Source organism: Rhinichthys klamathensis, unplaced genomic scaffold (genome assembly GCF_029890125.1).
Source record: "Rhinichthys klamathensis goyatoka isolate OS25496 unplaced genomic scaffold, OSU_Roscu_1.1 h1tg000046l_1, whole genome shotgun sequence".
Lineage (NCBI taxonomy): Eukaryota > Metazoa > Chordata > Actinopteri > Cypriniformes > Leuciscidae > Rhinichthys > Rhinichthys klamathensis.
In genome coordinates, this window is record NW_026606593.1 from 1,357,648 (window position 1) to 1,381,855 (window position 24,208).

At 38.0% G+C, this 24,208-nt stretch overlaps 1 protein-coding gene across 1 annotated transcript in view; it reads right to left on the reverse strand.

Moving 5' to 3' along the window:
- Positions 1 to 530: 530 nt before the first annotated feature.
- LOC130082485 (neuronal migration protein doublecortin-like) overlaps positions 531 to 24,208 on the reverse strand; it is a 50,109-nt gene continuing 26,431 nt past the window's right edge. The window contains exons 4-7 of the mRNA XM_056247338.1: positions 7,544 to 7,646; positions 6,499 to 6,585; positions 1,970 to 2,067; positions 531 to 634 (exon numbers count right to left, since the gene is read on the reverse strand). Coding sequence (XP_056103313.1) covers positions 578 to 634; positions 1,970 to 2,067; positions 6,499 to 6,585; positions 7,544 to 7,646 — 345 coding nt within the window. The 3' untranslated portion in view covers positions 531 to 577. The remainder of the gene's footprint in view (positions 635 to 1,969; positions 2,068 to 6,498; positions 6,586 to 7,543; positions 7,647 to 24,208) is intronic.

Sequence of the window (24,208 nt, forward strand, 5' to 3'; positions counted from 1 at the left end):
TCTTTTACATTTTTTTTTGGTCTTTTTTGTCTTGTACAAGTCAGACTATTACACCCTTGTAAAAATGACTATTTGCTGCTTGAAATTCATAAGACCAAGCTTTTAAAAAAGTCAGTATGAAAAAGTCAAAACTATTGGTTTAAAAAATGATGGTTGGATGTTTAAAGAGCTAAACCGACCTGCTGTGTGTTAACACTTAAGTTTCTCAAATTTCTCATATATATAAAATGAATTCCCACAGCAGACCACATGTACAAATTTGGGTGTTTGTTGTTATAATACAAGTGAAAACTGCAGCATATGCCCCGCATATACTTAACATTTTCATCACTCACTACAAATCTATTATCAAAACACAGAAAATGGATGCAACAAATTCTCAAGCAGCAAATAGTGCACTGACCATCGCTGAAAAGCCTCGAGGTCTAAAGCCTGACGGCCAAGGGGCAGCAAAGGTGATGCGTGCATTCACCCTGGCAACTAGGGCGGTGATGGTGATGTTGATGTTTCCAAGACAGATAGCACCGGAGATGCCTCTGTTACTGGCATGTTGATCGGCGTGCGGAGCGGAAAGAGTCTACATGGACTCCCCCTGTGAATCTTCATCTTCAAGAGACAGAGGCAAGTATAGATCCTAGAGATGAAAAGAGGGTATAGGGTAAGTCATGGTGAATTATGTTCACATCATAATTAAGAGCCAGATTTACTAAACAGAGCAAATTGGCGTGAGGCCGCAATCCCATAAAAGCGCAGATTGGAGTGGGAATTGCCCAGATAATGCACAAATTAAAGAACACAAATTAGCGGGTCGCAAACCAGCAGAGCCGATGAGAATCAGGTGCGGGTAATCTAACATCACAGGCGCAGGCGACAGTTGGCAAAGTTACATTTTGTCTCCCTTCCATCACGCTCTCACTGTTCTCTGCAGTTCCCGTCGATCGCAAAATGGGTTCATTCTTTTTTGTGCGTTAAATAATGGTGCAACCATCCTCACGTTTCAGTATTTATTTAAATACTGTGTTACGCTTTATTTCAGTAGTCCACTTTAGAAATTCTACTACCTATAAGTCATTTTGCAATACAGATCAACTAACTCTCATTAATTTGCCACTATGGTCACTGTGATTTTGCCAAGTAAGACATGTTCCTGGGTCAACATATTTTGTTGATCCTGAAACTACATTCCTGTCCAAAACTTTAGTCCTAACCATATTCCTGTCCCTAAACCGAACCCTACCCATAAGTTATCCCTAAAATCAGAGGGATATGATATGAGGTGAATAACACTGATGTAGAAGCACCCAACCCTAAACTTGACATAAACTAAACTTGAATCTAATCTCAAATCTGATTGGTTGATTCAAATGTCATTCCAGGATCAACAAAGATGTTGATGTTGTACTTGGTGAAATGGCGTTCACCTTGCAACTGCTGTACATGCCAACTAACTCTCATTAGAGTATTAGTAGACTGTTAGGTTAGGGTTATTACAGTAGTAGAATAAGTTGACATGTAGTTGCAAAGTTACTTAGTTAGTAGAATGTTTATAGTGGACTATCGAAATAAAGTGTAACCAAATACTCTCCTCCCATAAATTTGTGAAACACATGAAAGGGAAACTCCTACAAATGCAAATGCAAGACGTTCACTGCATGTCTTTAGTAAACCCTGACAGTAGTTTGCGCTGGCACAAGCTGTAAGTAAATCTGGCCCTAACAGTATGGCTGTGTTTGCAATGAAATACTAGCATACTTCTGCCTACTGTACAATTGGAAGTTAAGTGGAACGCGTTGCATTGTGGAATTCAGTATTACATGCAGTGTGCTCATTTTTGTTCAAAGTTAACATACTGCATGCATACTGAAAGAAAATGAACAACAGTATGGTAACATGCCATTCCAAACATATTCAGAAAAGAGATCCGAAGGAATAGTTTAGGTGGTAGATAGAGGAACTGACAGAACATTACCTTTTGTTTGCGAGTGCTGCCGGGGCTAGTCGGGGTCGAGATGGGCGACTGCTTAGAGATGGGCGTAGAGAGCTGACTACTGGAGCCTGTTCCGTTAGCTAGAGAGCGAAATACAAAGTGCAAATGTGAAAGAGAGGGATAGAAGGAGAGCCACAGACAGAAAGATTAAGGGAAAAGAAAAGACAAATTGTGGGGTTAGGCAGTGTCTTCCCTCCTTTCTGTGTAATCATGTTGTCAACTGTCGTCTAGCCAGCTGCTAGTGTGTGTATCTGTTTGCTGGAACTCATTTACACATCTCTCTACGAATAGAGCAGGTTGCTATGAGACACCAGAGCTGTGTTTATATGTGAGAGTGGTGTGATCGTGTGTGTACTAATGTACTAAAGGCTTTCTTTTAAGCAGCACAAAAACCTAAGGACCAGACGCCAGGCCTTAAAACCGCTCCAGCTAATGAATAAATAAAACAAAGAGAACAGAATCTCAGATGAAAAGCCAGGCGCTGTTGGAAGACCTGGATAAGGAGATATGTAAAAAAAAAAGGTGCTGATCTTAGCCTTTCATGTGCTAATTAAATGCAGATTTTCTCTAAGTTAGCCTTGCTGTGTGTTCATGATTGGTTTACACTCCTAAAAAAGCAAATAGGTCCATACAAAGTTTTTTTGGGTCACACTTTACGCTAGGTACAATAGCTTGCCCCTAGGCTTTCGATGCTAAAGATTAAAGAATATGAAGAGCCTACAATATAATTCAAGACTGTAAACCCTTATGCTCAGAATAATTGATTGGTTTGAGCATAGGATAAAGTTAAATTGAACAAATTAGTTCAATCAAATTAACTTTTAAGAGTATGTAGAACTTTCTTTATCTTTTGAGTTCACAAAACTTACACATTTTAAGTAATATGAATGGCTTTACTGTTTTGAGTTTTATTAACTTGTTTCTGTTAATTTAAACAAACTTCAATTTAACCGAATTTGGGCTGGGATTTCTATTTCCCACAATGCTTTGCCATGACACTCGAATGTGAGAGTAAATGCTAAAATTAAGTGTTAGTTAATGTTTTTAGGGTTTTTTTTGTGCAAGATTAATGTTAAGTGTAAGATTAGTGTTTAATGTTTTGCTATGCTAATTTAGAAGAGTTTCTTTTTTGGGGGGTGATGAGTGGAGCATGAGCTCGGTTTGAGAACAGATACATGTTACATGTTCTATATTGTCTTACTCGTTCAAAGCATTAGCATTTACTGAATTAGCAAGTTTCCATTTCTAAAAAAATATTTAAGAATTAAAAAATGGTTAATTTTAAGTGAAATTTAAGAGTTAGCTTATGCAACTATTTCAAGTTAAGAGCAATTAAAATTGACAGTACAAAATAAAAATCTGCCAGTTTTGCTTACTTTAACTTTGAATTTCTTAACTTAAAAAAATTTGATGTAACTGATTGCCTACATTTTTTTTTTGCCAACTTTTGGATGTTACAGTGTAAACTGCTAAAAGAAGAAGAGAGGGTTTCCTTGCTGAAATTAATAAGCTGAACCTAAAACTCTGAACCCAAATAATGGTGTAAAATATGGAATGAAAGAGAATCTGAATAATAGAGAACTAAATGGATGTATAAAACAGAACTGATGCTGGTAAACAAAAAAAAACAAAAAACAAAAAAAAAAACAAATATAAAATGCTTGAAATGTCCTTGTTCATTTATTTCAAAAGGAGAGCAGTTCAATACAAAACGTACAATGTGGGCTTTAAAACAAGAGGGAGAGATATAAAGAAACATGAAAAGGAATAATAATTAAAAAAAAAACATTAGTCCAGCCACCAGTGAGTGTGCACAGTGATACAGATACACTGATTTAAAGCACACAGGCCATGCAAGAAAAGTTAGCATGCACAAATGAGCTAGTCTTTTTTCGTGAAACAAATATTCTTCATATTAAAGACCTCATGAAAATCAAAATTTGTTTTATGGCTTTGAGTCCATGTCTGGCTTTTAGGTTTGAGGTTATCTACTGTATATAATAGTGTACACCAAAAAATAAAGTAATGTTAGCAAATAGACCTATATTTATACATTTTTCTTCTTCCAGAACACAGAACCAACATTTTAATGACGCATTTTGTCTGCAGGGGCAATCACTTTCTTCTGCTGAACACAAAATAATATATTTTGAAGAATGTCGGTAACCAAACAGTTGATGGACGCCTTTGACTTCCATAGTATGGAGATGGGGCCTATCAACCGACATTCTTCTTTTGTGTTCAGCAGAAGAAAGAAATTCATACAGGTTTGGAACAACTTGAGGGTGAGTAAATGATGACATCATTTTCATGTTTGTGTGAACTATCCCTTTAACTAAATGAGGTTCTGCCACCACAAGATGGCAGTCATATCATGACTCTGCTGACTGTGGAAAGGTCAACAAGGACATATTAATGCTTCCTTTCCCTCCTATCACTAAAATCTCATCTCTTTCCCAGCCACCACCTCTGCATGTAACCCTGCCAAAGTAATAATGCTTACATTTGACCTCATATGACAGCACTGTTGATGGGCACATCTGCTTATAACCTAAACTCTTTTGTTTATTAGACTTGATCCTCTAGTAAGCAAGCATGGCCTTTTTGCCCTCATCCTCAGATTAAAAAGTGTCCCCAGACTTCAGTCTCCCACGGAAGATTGAGTGATCCTTCCTATCTAAAATATTAAACATGTAACAGTGCAAATCTATCTGCTTACATCAAACTCAAAGTTGTGTGACAGGCGTCCTCTCTCTTCATCTTTTAATCCTCAGAGACACAAAACCTTCCTTCCTTCCTTCCTGAGACACAAAACCCTTCCTTCCTTCCTTCCTTCCTTCCTTCCTTCCTTCCTTCCTTCCTTCCTTCCTTCCTTCCTTCCTTCCTTCCTTCCTTCCTTCCTTCCTTCTTTAGACACAAACCCTTCCTTCCTTCCTTCTTTAGACACAAACCCTTCCTTCCTTCCTTCTTTAGACACAAACCCTTCCTTCCTTCCTTCCTTCCTGCCTTCCTTCCTTCCTTCCTTCCTTCCTTCCTTCCTTCCTTCCTTCCTTCCTTCCTTCCTTCCTTCCTTCCTTCCTTCCTTCCTTCTTTCGACACAAACCCTTCCTTCCTTCCTTCCTTCCTCCCTTAGACACAAACCCTTCCCTCCTTCCTTCCTTCCTCCCTTCCTTCCTTCCTTCCTTCCTTCTTTCGACACAAACCCTTCCTTCCTTCCTCCCTTCCTTCCTCCCTTCCTTCTTTCGACACAAACCCTTCCTTCCTTCCTCCCTTCCTTCCTTCCTTCCTTCTTTCGACACAAACCCTTCCTTCCTTCCTCCCTTAGACACAAACCCTTCCTTCCCTCCTTCCTTCCTTCCTCCCTTCATTCCTTCCTTCCTTCTTTCGACACAAACCCTACCTACCTTCCTTCCTTCCTTCCTTCCTTCTTTCGACACAAACCCTTCCTTCCTTCCTTCCTTCCTTCCTTCTTTAGACACAAACCCTTCCTTCCTTCCTTCCTTCTTTAAACACAAACCCTTCCTTCCTTCCTTCCTTCCTTCGTAATAAGAAGCATGATGTTTGTGCATATTTAGTTATTTTTGGTGATTTTTTGTCTTTGTGAGAAACTTTCTCAGCATGCAAAGAGTCTGAAATTCGGATATGTTCAGAGCAGTTCTCTGATATTCTCTGAAGTGTTATGATGCTGGAATATTCATATAGCATACAGATCCCTGATATAATAGCTGAAAAAGCAAAAGAGGACTTCAGTGCAGTTGCTTTGACTTTTACAAAGACCTTCCCAGTGAGCTAGAACTTCAGTACGTTCATTTCAGAGCACTCTTTAAAGTTTCATTAGACTATGATGACAAATATTTAAAATATATATACATGTGAATTTTTTAACTGAACAAATTGTGAAAAGAAATCGAATTGGATTAAAAACTGCTGTGTGAGTTGCTTTTGTAAGTAGTTGTAACATACTGTACATTTAATTAAAAAAGGTATTCATTAATTCATTATTAACTGCTTTAAACAGCTGTTTCAGTTTTGTTGCAGTGGGTCTTTGAGGTTTAACCATCAATAATCTGTTTATTTACTTTAGTAGCTATGCATGTATGACATATATTTAAATCATTCTGACAGTATTAACCATTTATGCACACAGAAGGTTAATTGCACAGGCCGTTGCAAGAACACACACAAACATGAGCAATTGCGAGATTATGACAGATAAACAAAAACCAAATTAAAGTGACAAGGTGTTCAAAATCTCATCAAAATCAAAATAACAGATGATTCATAATCATGCATAATTTAACGGTGTAAGCAAAAATAAACATGTTAATATAATATAATGGACAAAGCAGTTCAGAAGAAAATAAAGTGTATTATTGTAGAAAGCTTGCCAATCATCCATGCAATAAATTGTGATGCTTTAGCTTGATGTGGAATTGACTAGAGTTAGTAAAGCTTCAGTGTGGAGTTAAAGGTGTGTTGAGCTGACATGAATCACATAATTATAGGCTCACTGGAATCAGCCGGAGACTTGCAGCGTCGCATTGGGCCGGGACTCTTGGAGCCCCTCTGTCCTTTAGGGGCCTTCATTACCCGACACTCTACGGCAAGAGAAACAGAGAACCTTATTACACCCATGTGAGTCGCACGTTGGCTATTTACATATGCAAATGTGAATCTGAATAATGCATTAAGCCATTTGAAAGCCTGATTCTGAGAGGCTAAATGAACGACATCCAATAGCATGCAGCTTCCTCCTGCTCTCACTACCGTCTCTAAAACACACACACACACACAGACTGAAAGTGTTACTGAGATTATACAGATGTCACACTGACTTGACTAAACTGAGCTGCTTCTGCGGCAATAGAAAAAATAGCAAAGGTATTAGTGTACAAAATTATGTTAGATATGTCAGTCTAGTCTTCAAGTAAAAAAAAATAACTTGAAAAACTTAACCAGTCTGGATGAAAATATTGTGATCAGCCGAATCAAAGGCTTTACTGATAAAAAAAGGGACTAAAAATAGAATGATTAATTTTACTACTGTAGATATGTGTTTGAATTAGAGAACTTTCTCTGTTTGGTCTGAAATGGGAATAATGTTAACCACAGAAGTTTCTTCATGTTCTTACTAATAGATTTTTTTAATTAAAGAAGTTAGTTTTGTTCAGAGTTGGGTTAGTTGCAAGACAATTATGTTACATGGTGGATACCCAACACCTCATTCTACATAGTAACCCAGACAGCAACATAGTGTCGGCCCAGTGGAATCCACGTGTGCCAGATGTGGGCCGGATCTGGGCCGACACTATGTTGCTGTCTGGGAAAAATGTAACATTTATCTTTGAGAATCTGTACTCTAAAAACAAAAACAAAAAAAAACAGACTTAGCTGTAAGAACATGCAAGAGGAACACAAGAGTTACAATTATAAATGTAGAGATTAAAAACGGGCAGATTTATTTTAAGCTGTGAAAATGGACACAAAAAACCAATTTATTTGATCACCAATATTAGATTTCTCACTTAGGCCTATTTATTAAAAGGTGTGACCTACCGTTTTCATCCAGAGAGAAGTCATCTTGTGCATAGCGGAATTTTTCTGGTCCACAGGCAATGAAAACGTCGTCATCACCAAAGAAATCTTGTAAGCAAGTCACCTACAAAGAAGATAAGCAACAACATATTGAAACAAAGATAAATAAGGAAGCTGGGTTGATGTGATCCAATTTGAGTTGATAATTGTTCATCATCAGTAACCCAATGGTGCTGGGTTGGAAATATGGATGTGAAAAAGGCATGCACGTCATGCGGTTTATTCCCGACTTTCAAACATTTAACCCACCCAGCACTGAGCTTGTTTAACCCAGTCCTGGGTTGCCAAAATTACTCAAACTGGGTTGTTTTTAACCCAGCATTTTAAGACATGTATCTCTGCCATGTCTCTGCCACAGATACATTCGTACATAGAGTTTCCCCCAGTTGTTCATAAGCTAGCAACTAAATGTTTTGGACGTTGTTGAAGACAGCTATTTGACATTCTGTGCTAAAATTGGGTCACCACCAGCCAAGTAAAGAGTCCCACCCCAGTCTATCACTTAACACACACACAAAGAGAGAGAGAGAGAGAGAGACAGTGATATATGACAAAGCTAATCTATGCCGCCCTTGCCGTGAACAGCTGGCCAGCAGGGTGTGTGTCTGCATACTTGGATGGATGTGTGCGAGCGTGTGTGTGTGTGTATATAAGTATACATACCCCTACCTACATACAAATGTATACCCAGAAGTGAGCTAAATCTGACAAAACCTCCCAAAATCTCTTTTTGAGATTGTCCTAATTTGAAAATCAGTATTTATTTAATTGGAAAAATGCAGAATGTTTTCTTGGCAGGATGCTAAGGTGTTCTGGGTGGCTACTAAGGGTGTTGCTATATGTGGTTTGTTCTGGGTGGTTTATGTTAACATGTTTAGAGTGTTTTTAGTATGTTGCTGTGCAAATAAATCAAATCTGCCTAATGTTATACTGAATGAAATGTGGACCCAGGACGAGCTATAGGACTGTGAAGCTTTGGGGGTGTTGATGAACTCGATCTACTCCATCTGTGTTTTGATCATCTTTCTGAATCCGATCCAGACGTAGTCTTTGACAAAAATGCGATTTTATCAGCTTTGTGCTCAAAATGTTGCCTTTTTAAATGAAACCCACATTCAAGTGTTGATAAAAAAAGAAGAAGCTATAATTAAACAGGTTTTATTCTAGCTTCTAGAGGGTCTGTTCTGTCTTTTGATTCATATGTTCAGATATTCATAAATGTTCTGCGGGCCTTGAAAAAATCCTGGCGGTGGCTGGAAACCTTTTTCAAAAACGCTAGCAGGGAAAGAGTTAATAAGGAATTTGCATAACGACTGTTGTTTGATGTATTGTGGTTTTGTCGTTTGATCACTGAAATTACAGATTCATTTTGGTGTTAAAAGTGAAACGCATAATTCCAGGTCTGAGGATTACGGTAATGATCAGCCGTGAGCTCTATGATGATCTTGTTATAAATGACTTATTAATGAAATTCAGGCTAATATCCAAGTCTGTGTCTGTCAAGAGTCTGGAGTGTGTCAAAGAAAGCAGAAAAAAAAAAAAAAAACACTACGATATCTTGTTAAACCACTTTGCTGCCTTAGCGGTATGGCACTTACTGACAGATTCTGATAATTATCCAAGCTGACATTCAAAAGCAATCAATCCGCCTGTCAATCATGTGTCAGTCCAGCCCCCTGCACCTGCTGCCCTCTCCCCTTCCTGTGTGTGTGTGTGTGTGTGTGTGTGTGTGTGTGTTTCAGAACCGCTCATAAAAATGGGACAATAAAGAAGGCCTCATGGGACACACAATCTGCAAATTGTTCCCAGACACACCCAGTCCAGCACAAAATATAAATTCAAGTGTATGATAAATTTTACGCTTAATCTCAGTAATATTTTTTCCCCTATGGCACAGAATGAGCTCAGGGTCAAAGAGGCCAAAGGTCAAGAGGTGCGTGATGAAACCATGGCAACAGTGATGTCCCCAAAGGACAATGCTGGGGGATAATTTCTCCTTCATTCTCTAGGCATATTATTCATGCACATATAAATAAACAGAATAAAACTGCCTTTGTGTTACAAGCAAATTTGCAAGTATTGTTTTTTTAATCAGCTATCCTCTTTTACACTCCAGATGTTTAGAGAGTCCCATAATTAGGGATCCAATTTTTTCTCTCCTTTTTGTTCTTCTAAATTATTTACTTGAAGTAACCCATTAATGTTGTAACCTCGACATAAAAATAATAATAAATAGTACATTTAATTACATCATTTTATTATATTTTAAGAACATTTTCAGTGTGAGACTGCTAAAGAAAGATTGTAGCTTTTCAAAAATATTTACATCAATCAATTATTTAGATAAAAAAAAAAGAGAGCTGGGTCCGATTGGTCTGGTAGTCATTCTAATACTGAATTTGGATCAGTGTTAGCATGTCCTGAAGGGAAGAGGTCTTCAGTCAAGATACTCTGAGCCGTGATTTCTGTGCTTTTTGTTTATGCACGCGTCTGATTGTAGTGTGTAAGTGCAGTGGAACTGGAAGCTAAGATTCAGGGTGTATGTGTGTGTCTGACCCTCATCTGTCACCTCATGTCACCTCCAGACACTACTAACAGAGTTTGTTCCTGCCAGCCAATGTGACAGACTGAACTAACAGAGTTCAGATCACAGTGAGCAAGAGAAACATGAAACATTTGAGTGTGTGTGTCTGTGTGTGTGCCTGCATTGCCAGAAGTGATGGGAATTAATTAAGAAGAATAAGCAGGTCTGGTGGGCGTGGGCCTCCCTGGATCAATGAACCAATCAAATGAGCTGTTTTCAGTCCCTATAACCATCTAGCTTCGGAATTATTTAGCTGGAATTCATAGAGTTGTCCTTAAATGACAATGACGGGTTTCCTGAGGTCATCATCTAGGAAGGTCCTACATTACTAAATTATTTACTTACAGCTCACAGGCAGCAGTGATCATGATCACTTATGTGTGTGTGTGTGTGTGTGTGTGTGTGTGTGTGTGTGTGTGTGTGTGTGTGTGTGTGTGTGTGTGTGTGTGTGTGTAAGGGACGGGTGATGTGTGGTGTTGCTTTGTCATGTGACATGATAAGAAGTGAAGGCAGAGTGCCTCAAACAAACAGAGGCGACCTTCATACTAACAGTGAAATGATGTGAATATTATTTTTATTTGTATTATTTTCTTATTTACTTTTAATTCTAACTTAACATATTCAGTATATTTGCCACCTATCTATCTATCTATCTATCTATCTATCTATCTATCTATCTATCTATCTATCTATCTATCTATCTATCTATCTATCTATCTATCTATCTATCTATCTATCTATCTATCTATCTATCTATCTATCTATCTATCTATCTGTCTGTCTACCTGTCTATCTGTCTACCTGTCTTTCTATCTATCTATCTATCTATCTATCTATCTATCTATCTATCTATCTATCTATCTATCTATCTATCTATCTATCTGTCTATCTGTCTATCTGTCTGTCTGTCTGTCTGTCTGTCTATCTATCTGTCTATCTGTCTATCTGTCTATCTGTCTATCTGGCTGTCTATCTGTCTATCTATCTGTCTATCTGTCTATCTATCTATATATCTATCTATCTATCTATCTATCTATCTATCTATCTATCTATCTATCTATCTATCTATCTATCTATCTATCTATCTATCTATCTATCTATCTATCTATCTATCTATCTATCTATCTATCTATCTATCTGTCTGTCTGTCTGTCTGTCTGTCTGTCTGTCTGTCTGTCTGTCTGTCTGTCTGTCTGTCTGTCTGTCTGTCTGTCTGTCTGTCTGTCTGTCTGTCTGTCTGTCTGTCTGTCTGTCTGTCTGTCTGTCTGTCTGTCTGTCTGTCTGTCTGTCTGTCTGTCTGTCTGTCTGTCCGTCCAAATATTTTTTGGGACCACTGTATATAAAATACAGTTTCTTTTAATCATTTACTCAATTTACTAATCATTTATATGTGGGAACAACGTAATTTTAGAACAACCAAGAAATGCTTTGGCCTGTACAAAACAAAAACGTTAATGTCAATACATTGCATTAAAACTGATTTATTTACCAGGTTTAAAAAGTACAATATAAAAGACTAATTCAAATAACGCATCCTATTGTACACTATCCTTATTAAATGAGTTAAGAAGAATATGGCTGATGAAGATAAAGGTACATTGTGTTCACATCCCTTTGATCATGCAACCGTTGAACACACTGTCCTTTTGAACATTCGCCCACTTGATGTGTCCCTGTGTGTTCTAGAGGCATTAGGGGGTTCAATGAGTAAACAAATAAAATAATAATAAAAATTTGTTTGTTTGAGTGTGCAGAGTGAATCTTTGCATGCTGGGTACTTTTTTGCTACTATACTGCTCCTGTCTCCATCACACTCACTAAAAGGAACTTCATATGAATGTCATATGATTCCATGCACCCAAGTCAATTCTTAGAAAAATAGCTATTACATTATTTGTTAATACATTTGTGGATGTGTATGAGCAGGGTCTAAAGTTGACATTCTCACCTGGCAGTGGAGGGTGAACTAAGGAAATGTCCCATGCAGCTCAAATATTTTTACCAGACATGAAACTATACTTTCTTTAAACATTACATTATGTTGCAAGGGAATAAAGGGTTCTTTAAAAATGAATCAAGAAACCCACATTGAACCTTTTTTTTTTCTCTAAAAGTGTATGTCTCATTCAAAGGAATCTGCAAACATATATGTCACAAAGACAACATGTAACATTCGATCTCATCAACATTACATTTTTATGAAAATGATACTCTATCCAGGAACAAATATTAGACAGAGCAAAATTGTAAATGCCAGACTCCCAGCGGACCACTGAGTCAACAGGGACTGACTGCTGATTATGAGTCTGTCACTCAAACAGAGATATACAGTGATTTTTAGACTTTTAGGTTTAGTGATATGTCATGCATAATAAATCATGCATGTGATCTGATAAAAAAAACAATGCTTAATGTTAATTAATATTAATGAATCAATTAGCTCTGCTTTGTTGCTGCCTTTTGAAAGGTTGTGCATGTCGGCATATGTGTGTGTGTTTGTGTGTGTGTGTGTTTGTGTGTGTGTGTGTGTGTGTGTGCGTGTGTGTGTGTGTGTGTGTGTGTGTGTGTGTGTGTAGGAAGACACTCATTCCTGTGAGTTTATGAAATGTCATATTTTTTGTTTGATTCTGTTCTCTTGCCAGATTTTTTTTTTCTGGTCAAAGTTTTGTTTGAAATATTTAGCATCAAGTAAACAGAAAAACCTGTAAGCTTCTTAGGGTTATATTAGTGTTCTGCCTAAATGTCACATACAAACAAGCTGTAGTTGGTCATTTTACATGTCATTCAGATGGCCTCCTATCTAAATGGGTTGTACTTGGCCAGAATAATCTTCAAAGCAGACCAGGCTTTATGCGGTGAGTTGAAATCCAGGCTCTGCGACATGTGACAATGCTATTCAAAAAGTCAACTTGAAATGCAGATTTACATGTGACTGTTTATTATATTCACAGCTATAATAATCACTACATCTTATGGCTCTCGCACACAAATAAAAGACATAGAATGACACCCCCTTTAGCCCCTAATCCTTGCCTAACCAGCTGCCAGGGCCACATGCCTCTTATTCGTCAATAACCCCTCCCAAACACACCCTTAAATTTAATATAGGTCACACAGGAGTCCCCATATAACCCACACACACTAGTCTGTAGCCTGTCCATTATTAACAAAGTCCTTAATTGTTTGAATGTTGTTTCCTGGACATATCAAGCAGTGCACACAGACATGAACATAGCAGTGGTCAGTCTGAAAGGTGTTCACAACGGTATATTGTGCCTGCGTTTGTGTGTGTGTTGTCAGATACAAAGATGAGTTCATCTATTTTGCTTTTTTGCCCTTTTTTCTTTACCTTTCCTTTAGTGTGTAATATAGGTGTGTGTATATGCACATAATATAACAATATAACACTTTTTTTTTTGTTGGGAGAATGAGCCGGTTCCACCAACTGTTGAAGTTTGCCGAGGATTACCGAGGAGTCTGATAAGTGAGTTGGCAATACTAAGCCTGAGGCACGTCCTCCTGGAAATATGCTTATTGTGACTACTGTTATTAAATAACATTTTATTAAAACCTGCAAAAACCTTTCTGTCGAGAGATGTAAATAATTTGTACTATACTTTCTTGTGCATTCGGATTAAATTTTAACTTGTTAAGCAAAATCAAGGAGTTTAAAAGACTCTATGTACCTTAGACATGTAGAACAAATCCGCGTTTATGCATGTCTGTAATGTGTGCTGTAGGTGCGAAACTTTCAGGAATCTTATCCAAGATGTAGGCAACTCAATATTGGTCAGTCTTATCCGCGAATGAAACTTTGACCACAATTCGCCTTTGGCTAAGCCCCGCCCCCTTAGTTACTGTTGCTACGTCCGACAAACAAACTTCATCTGGGCTCTGGTATCAACATGGCTTATGCTGTGACAGCTCTTCCTGCTGAAATTTGATCAAACTTTTAGGCCCCATCCACACTACTGCGTTTTAGTTTAGAAACGGATAATTAAAACGAATACGATCTCTGTCCACACCAGCATTTTAGCAGCGTATTAGAATTGATCTCCGTCCACATTAAAACGACTGAAAACGCGGATCACGTGACCATTCACCAACACTGGGCATTGCGCGTGCTGGTGTAAACACAACTTGCTCTGGGTTAACCCCAAACCGACGCTCCATGTACGGTCAACGCCGCCGCTGTACACGGGAATTGTCACAGATCGCTCGAATAATAGCTTGACTCCGGCGCATGTAGGCAGTTATAGCGTTGTAAAATGCAGAATTGACTTGTACAACAGCTGCTAGCAAAGATATACGCCATGACTGATGACTGATGACACCCAATCATAGAGCCGAGCGTGAGCCTCTACTACGTCATCGTTTCTAAAGACGAAAAACGGATCGGCAGCGTTTCTAAACTTCTCCGTTTTGGGTCTCCGTTTTTGCCATTTTAGTGTGGACGGGAGGTGCAAACGTAGCAAAAGGCCTCCGTTTTTAAACGAAAACGCAGTAGTGTGGACGGGGCCTTATAAAGCAGCAAATAAAGTGTCCGATAGAAGTAGTCAAAAGGGGCTGCAATATACGTTCGAAGGCATACGTTCATGACAGGTGAAACGCAAGGAACAACAAGGCATCTAAAATAGAGGCAAAAGCATACCGGTCACAGTCAAAAAATGAACCACCGCATATCCTACTAATCGAGACGGAGGCTGGGACTAACAATGTCAAGGAGCAACACTGTTCATGCAAAGCTGGGTAGGTCTCTATTCACTTCTATAATCGTTATTACGAAGCAAACGGACTACGCGAGTATAACGTTGTATTTATTAGCAGTGTGTGCTAGCTAGACGACACTTGTCAGGATTTGACTTCGGTTTTGGGAAGGGAAAACAACGGACACCCCCCTCCAACCTCTCTGGGAAACGCGTATCTGTGTTACAAATGCCCCAGGCACAACGTTTAACCATATTTTTGATAAAACTACGACGGTAATAGCCTGCCGAGACCAAAAATTTGAGACACCTGTGTTAAAGGCAATGAAGCGCTGTGAAAAAGTGTCGGACCTCTGTGGGAGCTCGTTCTTGGCTGCGCTGTGATTGGTCAATCTACATTCTAGGGTGTGGCTTAGCCAAAGGCGAATTATATGCGTTCACACAAATAACTTTTTATTTTAATGTTTCAACCCAGACAGCAACATAGTGTCGGCCCAGATCCGGCCCACATTTGGTACACGTGGAATCCACACATAGCAGATGTGGGCCGGATCTGGGATGACACTATGTTGCTGTCTGGGAATATGCATTGGCACAAACAACTTTATTATATATACAGTATATAACTTTATTTATGCACTGATCATTAATAGCAAAAAGTTACAAATGTAGCTTTAAATGCTGCACAATTTCAGATTTAGATATAAACAACAGGTGCCAGGTTCTCTAACAATCAAACAGGTTGCCTCTAATTCAGCTGGAAACTAGAATATCATTCTTAAAATATTTGCTAGTCTTAAAACATCTTGCCAGTTCCATTATACAAATATCACTCTGATACCATATGAGGAGGAAAAACAGCAAAAGCTTGGATAATATTCTTAACACCATCCAGATGTTCTGGAATAATACTTATATCAGATCTCATATCATTCATAATCATATCCATATGAACATTCATATTTAAAGCTCAAGTAGGCTATGTTTGGTATTTTTTCTTACAAAATACATTATCTTAACCCAGTTTATTGTTCATTGACTACTATGAGTATGTCATTCATGGGTTTATCTCCACCAAAAGTGTAAACATAGAGCCTCCCAGGCATCATAAAACATAAAAGTCTGCTAAGATCCATACATCTCATTCCAGCTCTTTTCGCATTACATGGGAACATCTTTGGTTACAGACAATAAAGCCCAAATTCACTGCATTTAGACCGTCAAAGATTAAACAGGTCATGAACATGTCAAAGCGAATGGGACATTGCGATGGAACGCGCTACAATGGACACTTCAATACCATACAGCATCATCACACAGCCATTCAGAAAAACAAATGTCTTGTGTAGACAGACTCAAACAGCTGTGTCGCGTCATGTCACAACATACACCCGGCGCAGATACGTTGAACGATATGTTTGGAAGGAACACTTTACTTGAAGGGGTGTGCATAAGACTGACATGACACCTTCATAATCATGACATGACACATGTTATGAATATGAAGGAAGTTTTATGCATGTTTGTGACAACTGTCATTAAGTGTCATTTGCTCAATTATGACATTTTTAATGCATATATGACATTGTTTGAGATGTCTTTGTTATGACACCTTGACATAAACAATACATCATAACCTGTCAGTGTCTTTGTCATGACAACTTGACATTACTAAGACAACACAACCTGTCATAAACATGACATAGCAGATTAATTATCAAACTTAAGAAACCACTTAGCTTTATTGGTTAACATTACATTAAACTGTCAGGTGGTTGGTTTTGACATTGGCTGTCATGAAGCCATTATAACTGTTTAATGACAAATTCAATTTGTACCACTGTAGTTGAGGTTACGAAAAATATTCATGACACAGTTATAATGGACTGATGACAGCCAATGTCAAAACCAACCACATGACAGTTTAACTTAATTTAATGTCAAGTTGTCATGACAAAGACACTGACAGGTTATGATGTTATGGTTTATGTCAAGGTGTCATAACAAAGACATCTTAAACAATGTCATATTTGCATTCAAAATGTCATTATTGAGCGAAAGACACTTAATGACAGTTGTCATAAACATGCATAAACCCTACTTCATATTCATGACATATGTCATGTCATGGTTAAGAAGGTGTCATGTCAGTCTTATGTACACCCCTTCAAGTAAAGTGTTACCCTTTATTTTGTAATTCTGTTAGGTGCCACTAGTGTCACTGAAACAACATACTTTACCTTTAATTCATATTTTTTCATATTTATTTTTCAGATCACTGCAAATAAATGGTTAGAAAGACAAATCAATGAATATGAATGATGCTGGCACATTCATATAGCCTACAAAGTGAATGCTTCATATACGAGTGATTCAGTGCTTTAATACACTGTAATACTGCCAGACTGACATGTTTGCTAATATTCAGCTATTTTCAGATGAAGCTGATAATCACACTTTAAGTACTTGGCCGATTAACAGAAGTGTGTTTTTTTCAAAGTACTATGCCAAGTGATAATGCATATTTCGTGTAAATATTGTGCAAAATAAAATTGTGTCGATAACAGTCAATTACTGTCAATTACCTATCTGTAATAGTCAATTATAATGCTGGCTCATAATGGCAGATAACATCAGCCTATAATTTAGCTATTCAGATTACTGATATGTCTGAGATGTAATTCTGTTCATTTACAAAAATAGAGGCGTGTAGATTTAATAAGAGTAAATGAGATTCATTAAGAAACTGAGTCGAGTGCTTTTTTTATATCACACTATTTTAAGGAGGCTTTCGCAAATACCTTGTAAAATATCAAAGGCATGTGCTGTTCATAGCCAAAACAAAAGAACAAAAAATGAAGACACAGCCCTCGTCCCTCCTCTGGGAGCTCTATTTGTTTTGGGGATGGGCGGTGACTGTCTGCGCTTGCATTTATGCTGCTATTCATTTAGCAAAGGACGTGAATGATAAATGATTTTTAAACACTCAGATGTGGTATCGCCCCAAGTAATCACACTAATTAATGTCGGCTCTCACTTAAAAGAGAACAATAAAGAGGACTTAATGGCTAACCCAAAAACCCAGAAAGGTGTGTGTGTGTGTGTGTGTGTGTGTGTGTGTGCGTGTGCGTGTGCGTGTGTGTGTGTGTGTGTGCGTGTGCGTGTGCGTGAGCGAGCATAGCAGCAGAACATGCAAAGCGTATGCCAAAAGAAACAATACACACAGGCAAATAAGGTGAGACTAAGAGAAAGGAAAAAAGGAGGGAGAGGAGAGAGAGACACAGACAGAGATGTTCTGTAGACTTACTGGCTCAAGTAAATCAATCAATCAATCAATCAATCAATCAATCAATCAATCAATCAATATATACACATTAGAAAATATATTAAAAAGTAGATATTAAAAAGTATGCAGATACTGTTTGGGCATTTATCAGTAGCATAAAGTCAAATACCTGCTAAGCTCTGTCCTATCCCAAAAAACAGCTGAGAAACTGGTTCTAACAAAAGACAGTTAAAAACGAGTGTCATCCTTATTCACCCTGAATAATCTTTTATCACAGCTTCCCGGAGCAGCAATATGATAATATAGGAAGACTTTCTCTGGATTGTGGCTTTAAGATGAACTGTGTCCTTAAAATGTATGGATCAGCCAGATTCTGAATCAGCAAATGGAAGAAAAGTATATACATACTGTATACTTTTATATTTATTTCTGATGAATAGAATGAACATCATGCCTGCATGCAAATCCTTCCCAGCAAACACATGATGTACCACTTATGTTATAATTTCAATAATGTTTGCAAAAATTTCATTTTCTCTTTATGTATAGTTAAGTGATATACAGCGCCCGCCTCCACATTTGCATTTGCAATTGAAGAGTGCGTATACGAGCGCAGTATAACGTCTGACAGTTACATTTTCTGAGGTGAGAGACTTTATTTTGTAACAAATTACCAATATAACATTAGAATATTGACACTGACATATTGCCTGACAACATCTCATCTGAAAGCAGAAGCTGAAACAGGACGTGTTTGTCTCATGCACTCTGCTTAAACTGCGTCTGCCAGAAGACTCAACAGCATTAACACACGTTTCAAAATAAAAGTCTCACGTCAGAAAAACTTTTAGAATTACGTTTTTGTTGTTGTTTCTTTGTCTGCACACACTGCAACCCACTCAAAACGGTCTTGCGACCCACTTTTGTGTCGCGACCCAGCAGTTGAGAGTGATTATCAAATTGGGAGAAATTTGGTCTGATGCACTGCATGTTTTAGAGTAAAGCGGGGCACTGTGTTCAATTACACACATGCAGCTTCAGCGTCTCTGAGCGGCTTGGGTCACAGTAAATGCTGCTTGACACAAACTTCATCTCCTCAAGTGCTGCGAGTTTGAGTCGCTTTTGACGTGCATTTGGGAATACAAAGTGTGTCAAGATTACTTTATTTTCACATTTGGTTTTCAGTATTTTACCAGATTATTTGTATTGAGAAGTGTTTATAAACCTGCTGTCTACTAAACACAAAGACTTAAAGTTGGCATGAAACAGAAGTTGCAATAATCTTTTCTTCTCTATTGTGAGGAATATCCGAGTGAAACGGCTTCTCGAACAAGAAAAAATGTAGGAAGGGACTTGATTTTTCCATCGGGAATTGGTTGGATGGTTGTGGTTTGCTATTGGCCGCTTTCATGCCAGTAAACACATCATCAGAGCAGAGATGTCGCTTCATGAAGGAGGGGAAGTAATTCTGATTAAAAATCACGAGGGCACAGGAATTAAAAAAATTTATATGTGCATGTATAAATAATTTATAATAGAAACTACAATATTCCATAAAATTAAGAATCATCCATTTTGATTTCATGTTGACTTTAAAGATCTCCCTGCAGTTTTCAGCTAAAGCCGGGTGCGATTTTGGCTATACACAAATTTGAGTCCACTTTAAAGTCATTGCAATTTTTTTTTACTCTTTTTAATTTGTTTGCTGAAAGAGGTCTTAGTTGATTCTTATGGAAGCTTGTTTCCTCCACGGAATAAAAAAAAAAAAAAAAAAATTGTGACGTTTTATCTCACAATTGCAAGTTTACATCTCATTGCGGGATATAAACTCACAATTGCGAGAAAAAAAGTCCGAATTGACAGTCTCGCAATTCTGACTTTTCTCACAATTCTGACTTTTCTCACAATTCTGACTTTATTTCTCGCAATTCTGACTTTATATCACCCAATTCTGACTTTATGTCACCCAATTCTGACTTTATAACTCGCAATTGCGAGAAAAAAGACGCAGTAACCCCTTTTATTTTTTTCAAGCATCCATAGATTCTTGTAAAGAATGAGTGTGAATGCCCTTAAAAAGCAACTATTGGCAGCAGAGTGAGGTCTCTTTGTTCTTTTTGCCCGGACGTCTCAGTAGCAGCAATATAAGATCAAATGTCTGTCATCAAATAGCAATCACAATACATGACACAGTACAACATTACAGCGCTACACTGTAAATAAATATTTCTTATGTTTGTCCCTCTGCCCTGCTGCTTTCTTCCCTTCCAGTCATCTGCAAGGTCACACTCAAAAGTGATGTTATAATACACTGCCCACAAGTCCCATATGACACTGCTGTCATGACAACTGTCTGGCCAGCTGTTTCATAGCTGACTGATGTAGGATTCAAACTGGGTGTGTTATAAGCAGTCATATAGAGCATACAGGAGGTTGGGTGTATCTGTCAGGGGCCCTTGCATTAAATACAGTAGAGAAATGCACTGCAGTATGTAATCTGAGGGTGTGTGGTACAGTAGATTTAAATGGTTTCTTGTACCACCACGTGTTTGGTCTTGTGAAGCTGAACATAAAGCGTCCACTCAGCGTATTCCTGCAGCACTATTGTCACAGCAATTGCTGTTCCATCACTCGCCCTGCAGATTTGTTGTCGCCATAGCAACATCCTCTGTGATTACTTGCTGTCTATAGCCCGCTCACTCAGCAGAACAGAAAAGAGGAAAAAACCTTCGCTTGAATGGCTAGACAGATAAGGGCATGTGTGAGGGAATGAAAGAATCTGATTGGCTGTGAGTGAGATCATCCGCATATTAAGAAGGTTATTTCGTAGTTTTGTTTCTGGCAGCACAAAGACTGTGCTGAATTTTAATACTGGACGTCCATCTTCCTCTGGAGGTAAGCGCATACACCCCTCCCCTAACTGCGCTTACAGCATTGATAAGAGAGATATCTTAGCTTTGTACTGCACACACTAGTTACCGAATGGAATACAAATAACCTGCTGGACAAAGAAACTGATCCACCCTGGACATTGGTAGCCATCTTTTAAAAAAAACATAGTTTGCCTCATTTGGTTAAAATAAAAAATATAACACAAAATATACAATAGATTAAAATAAAATAAATATAGCTGCCATGTCATGTATGCCAAAATGTAGCATGTATTTTTTTCTAATATAACATGACAATATTATTGTCTCTTTAAGTAGGACATCAATATATTCAATTATGTCTGGCAACTTGACAGATGTGTTATCAATAACATTAGGATATATAAACATTAAGGTAACATTTAATGATTTAGAATAATTTAGATTAAAGACTTCTTTGCAAACTGATATTTATAATCCTTTATCAATATTAATTGAATTTCCATCTGCTTTTAATACATGTTAAGCTATTGAACTATTTACACTGATTTTAAATGGTTAGTTCAAACCAAAAAATAATTTACTCACCCTCAAGCCATCTTAGGTGTATAGGACTTTCTTCTTTCAGCCAAACACAATTGGAGTTATATTAAAAAAATATCCTGGCTCTTCCAAGCTTTATAATGGGAGTGAATGATACCTTGTTTTTTGAAGCCCAAATAAGCTCATCATCCATACATCATAAAAGTAATCCATACGGCTTCAGGGGGTTAATAAAGGCCTTCTGAAAAGAAGCGATGCGTTTTTGTAAGAATAATATCCATATTTATAACTTTATAAACTATAATGACTGGCTTCCGGTAACATCCGTACACGAGTCGAGTTCGAGTCATGCGTCGGGTCAGAGGTCACTCTTCCACCAGAACACGACTCGCGTACGGCCATTACCGGAAGCCAGATATTATAGTTTAAAGTTATGAATAGATATTTTTCTTAAACACATTGATTCTCTTCGGAAGGCCTTAATAACCCCTTGGAGCCGTATGGATTACTTTTATGATGGATGGATGTGCTTTTTTGGGCTTCAAAAAACAAGGTACCATTCACTCCCATTATAAAGCTTGGAAGAACCAGGATATTTTTTAATATAACTCCGTTTGTGTTTGAAAGAAGAAAGTGAACTAACCATTAAAATATAAGACCCATTCCAATTGATATTAATGGCTGATTGTTAGAAATTGTTAGCCCCCAGAGGGTCACCGTGATTTTGCCAAGTAAGACATATTCCTGGGTTAACATATTTTGTTGGTCCTGGAACAACATTCCTGTCCGAAAATGTAGTCCTAATCCTAACCCATAAATTACGCCAAAAATCAGAGGGAAATGACAGGTGAAAAACACTGATGTAGAAGCACCTAACCCTGGTTGCAAGCCTAAACCTGATATAAACTGTAAACTTGTCTATCAAATCTGATTGGAATGTTGTTCCAGGATCAATCAATGTTAATCCAGGAACACTTGGTGAAGTCACGTTCACTGTATTTCACCATATAGGAATAATATAGGTTGATTTGTGAATCAAATTTTTTTTTGATAACTTCTTCCCCACCCTTAAGGTTCCAGAGTAAAAATCCTACTGATATTATAAGTGCACCCCGGGAAACAGAAAAGAAAAATGCAGTTCATGACCCCTTTCATACAGAAATGATGAGCTACACTAATCATGTCTCAGCTGTGAGGTGTGATACTGTCGAGTGTAGTACTACACAAGGGGCTCAAGATTTATAGTGTAGTGCACAACCACTAGATTGCAGCCGAATACAGGGAAAGAGAAACAAAATGGCCCCATCTCTCTTTGTCTCTCTCGCCCTGCCTGCGTTATTCTGAGGAGATCCCGGAATGAAGGGGTGCCGTTTTCGTGATCACAGACGGAGAATAATTATGCCTCTTTCAGAATATGTTAAACAAAATTGCACCCCTTTCTAATCAAGGCTGAAAATCCGTTTCTCAGACACACACAAAAAATCAAACTATGCTTTAATAAATTCCTCTATATTTTATTATCATATTCCATGCTCAATTCTGCATAAGTATATAATTATTAGGGTGTTTGCTAAGGCAAGCAACACCATTACTGCACTGTTTTGTGCTACAGACATGAATGATACCTGAAATTTTGTGGCTCGTTCAGGAGAGGTGAACTATTATATGACTTACATTTTTCTCCTGGAAGACAATAAAATGGATGAAAATTCCAAAGACTTGTATCTAAGGAAAGACCAGGGGACCGACTGTTTTGACTGCCAACAAATCTAACCTTATCACCCTAGCATTGAGTTTTGCACATGCAAGGATTTTTTTTTTTTTTTGTAAAAAGGTGAAAATCTAGTAAATACTTATATAATGAGAAGTGTGTATAAACACAGCTGGGGCGATTTTTTAAAATATTTTTATTGATCATATGATTCAACAAGGAGCTGTAAGCTTTTCAGCTCATACATGCATACAGTAAACTCAATAACCCCTCCACACACACTCACACATTCACAATCACACCTCCGGAAGGACGCGCTGACTGGCAGACTAGTCCACCCCAGCTGGGCTCCGTCTTTGTGCAGAGATGTGGTTGCTTAGCAACCAGCCATAGCAGCTGCCGATACTGAGAGAGAAGAGAGGAGACGCACCTCTCAACACGAGCATCATGCGCCACTTTGACCTCCACATGAAAATCATCGCAGACAGCGTCACAGAACTCCGAGTTTATGAGCTTGAGAGGCAGCAAGAAAACGGGATATGCCTTGTCCATGTGTTGTACAGCACAAGGTTTCTAGTCCCCCTTCCATCTTGTTTAAAATTCAGCACCACACACATGATGATATGCAAATTGTCTGGTAATAACTGTCCGCTCCATAAAGCTTAAAGTCATCATGAAATCAAAACGGACAATTCCTGTTTTTTTGTGTTTTCAAATCATGTGCCCTCATAATCTTAAACCCCAAAAGCTTCAGATGCCACACCCACATTTTGATGCACCTTAAGCTCAAAAAGGCAAGAGTTTTCTCAAAACGGCAAGCTTGGCTTTATGCAGTACAAATTTACAGTTCTTAATTCTAATTAATTAACACGAATTAAACCTAACCCTAACTGCCCAATTAGACCCATGTCACACATACCAATGGG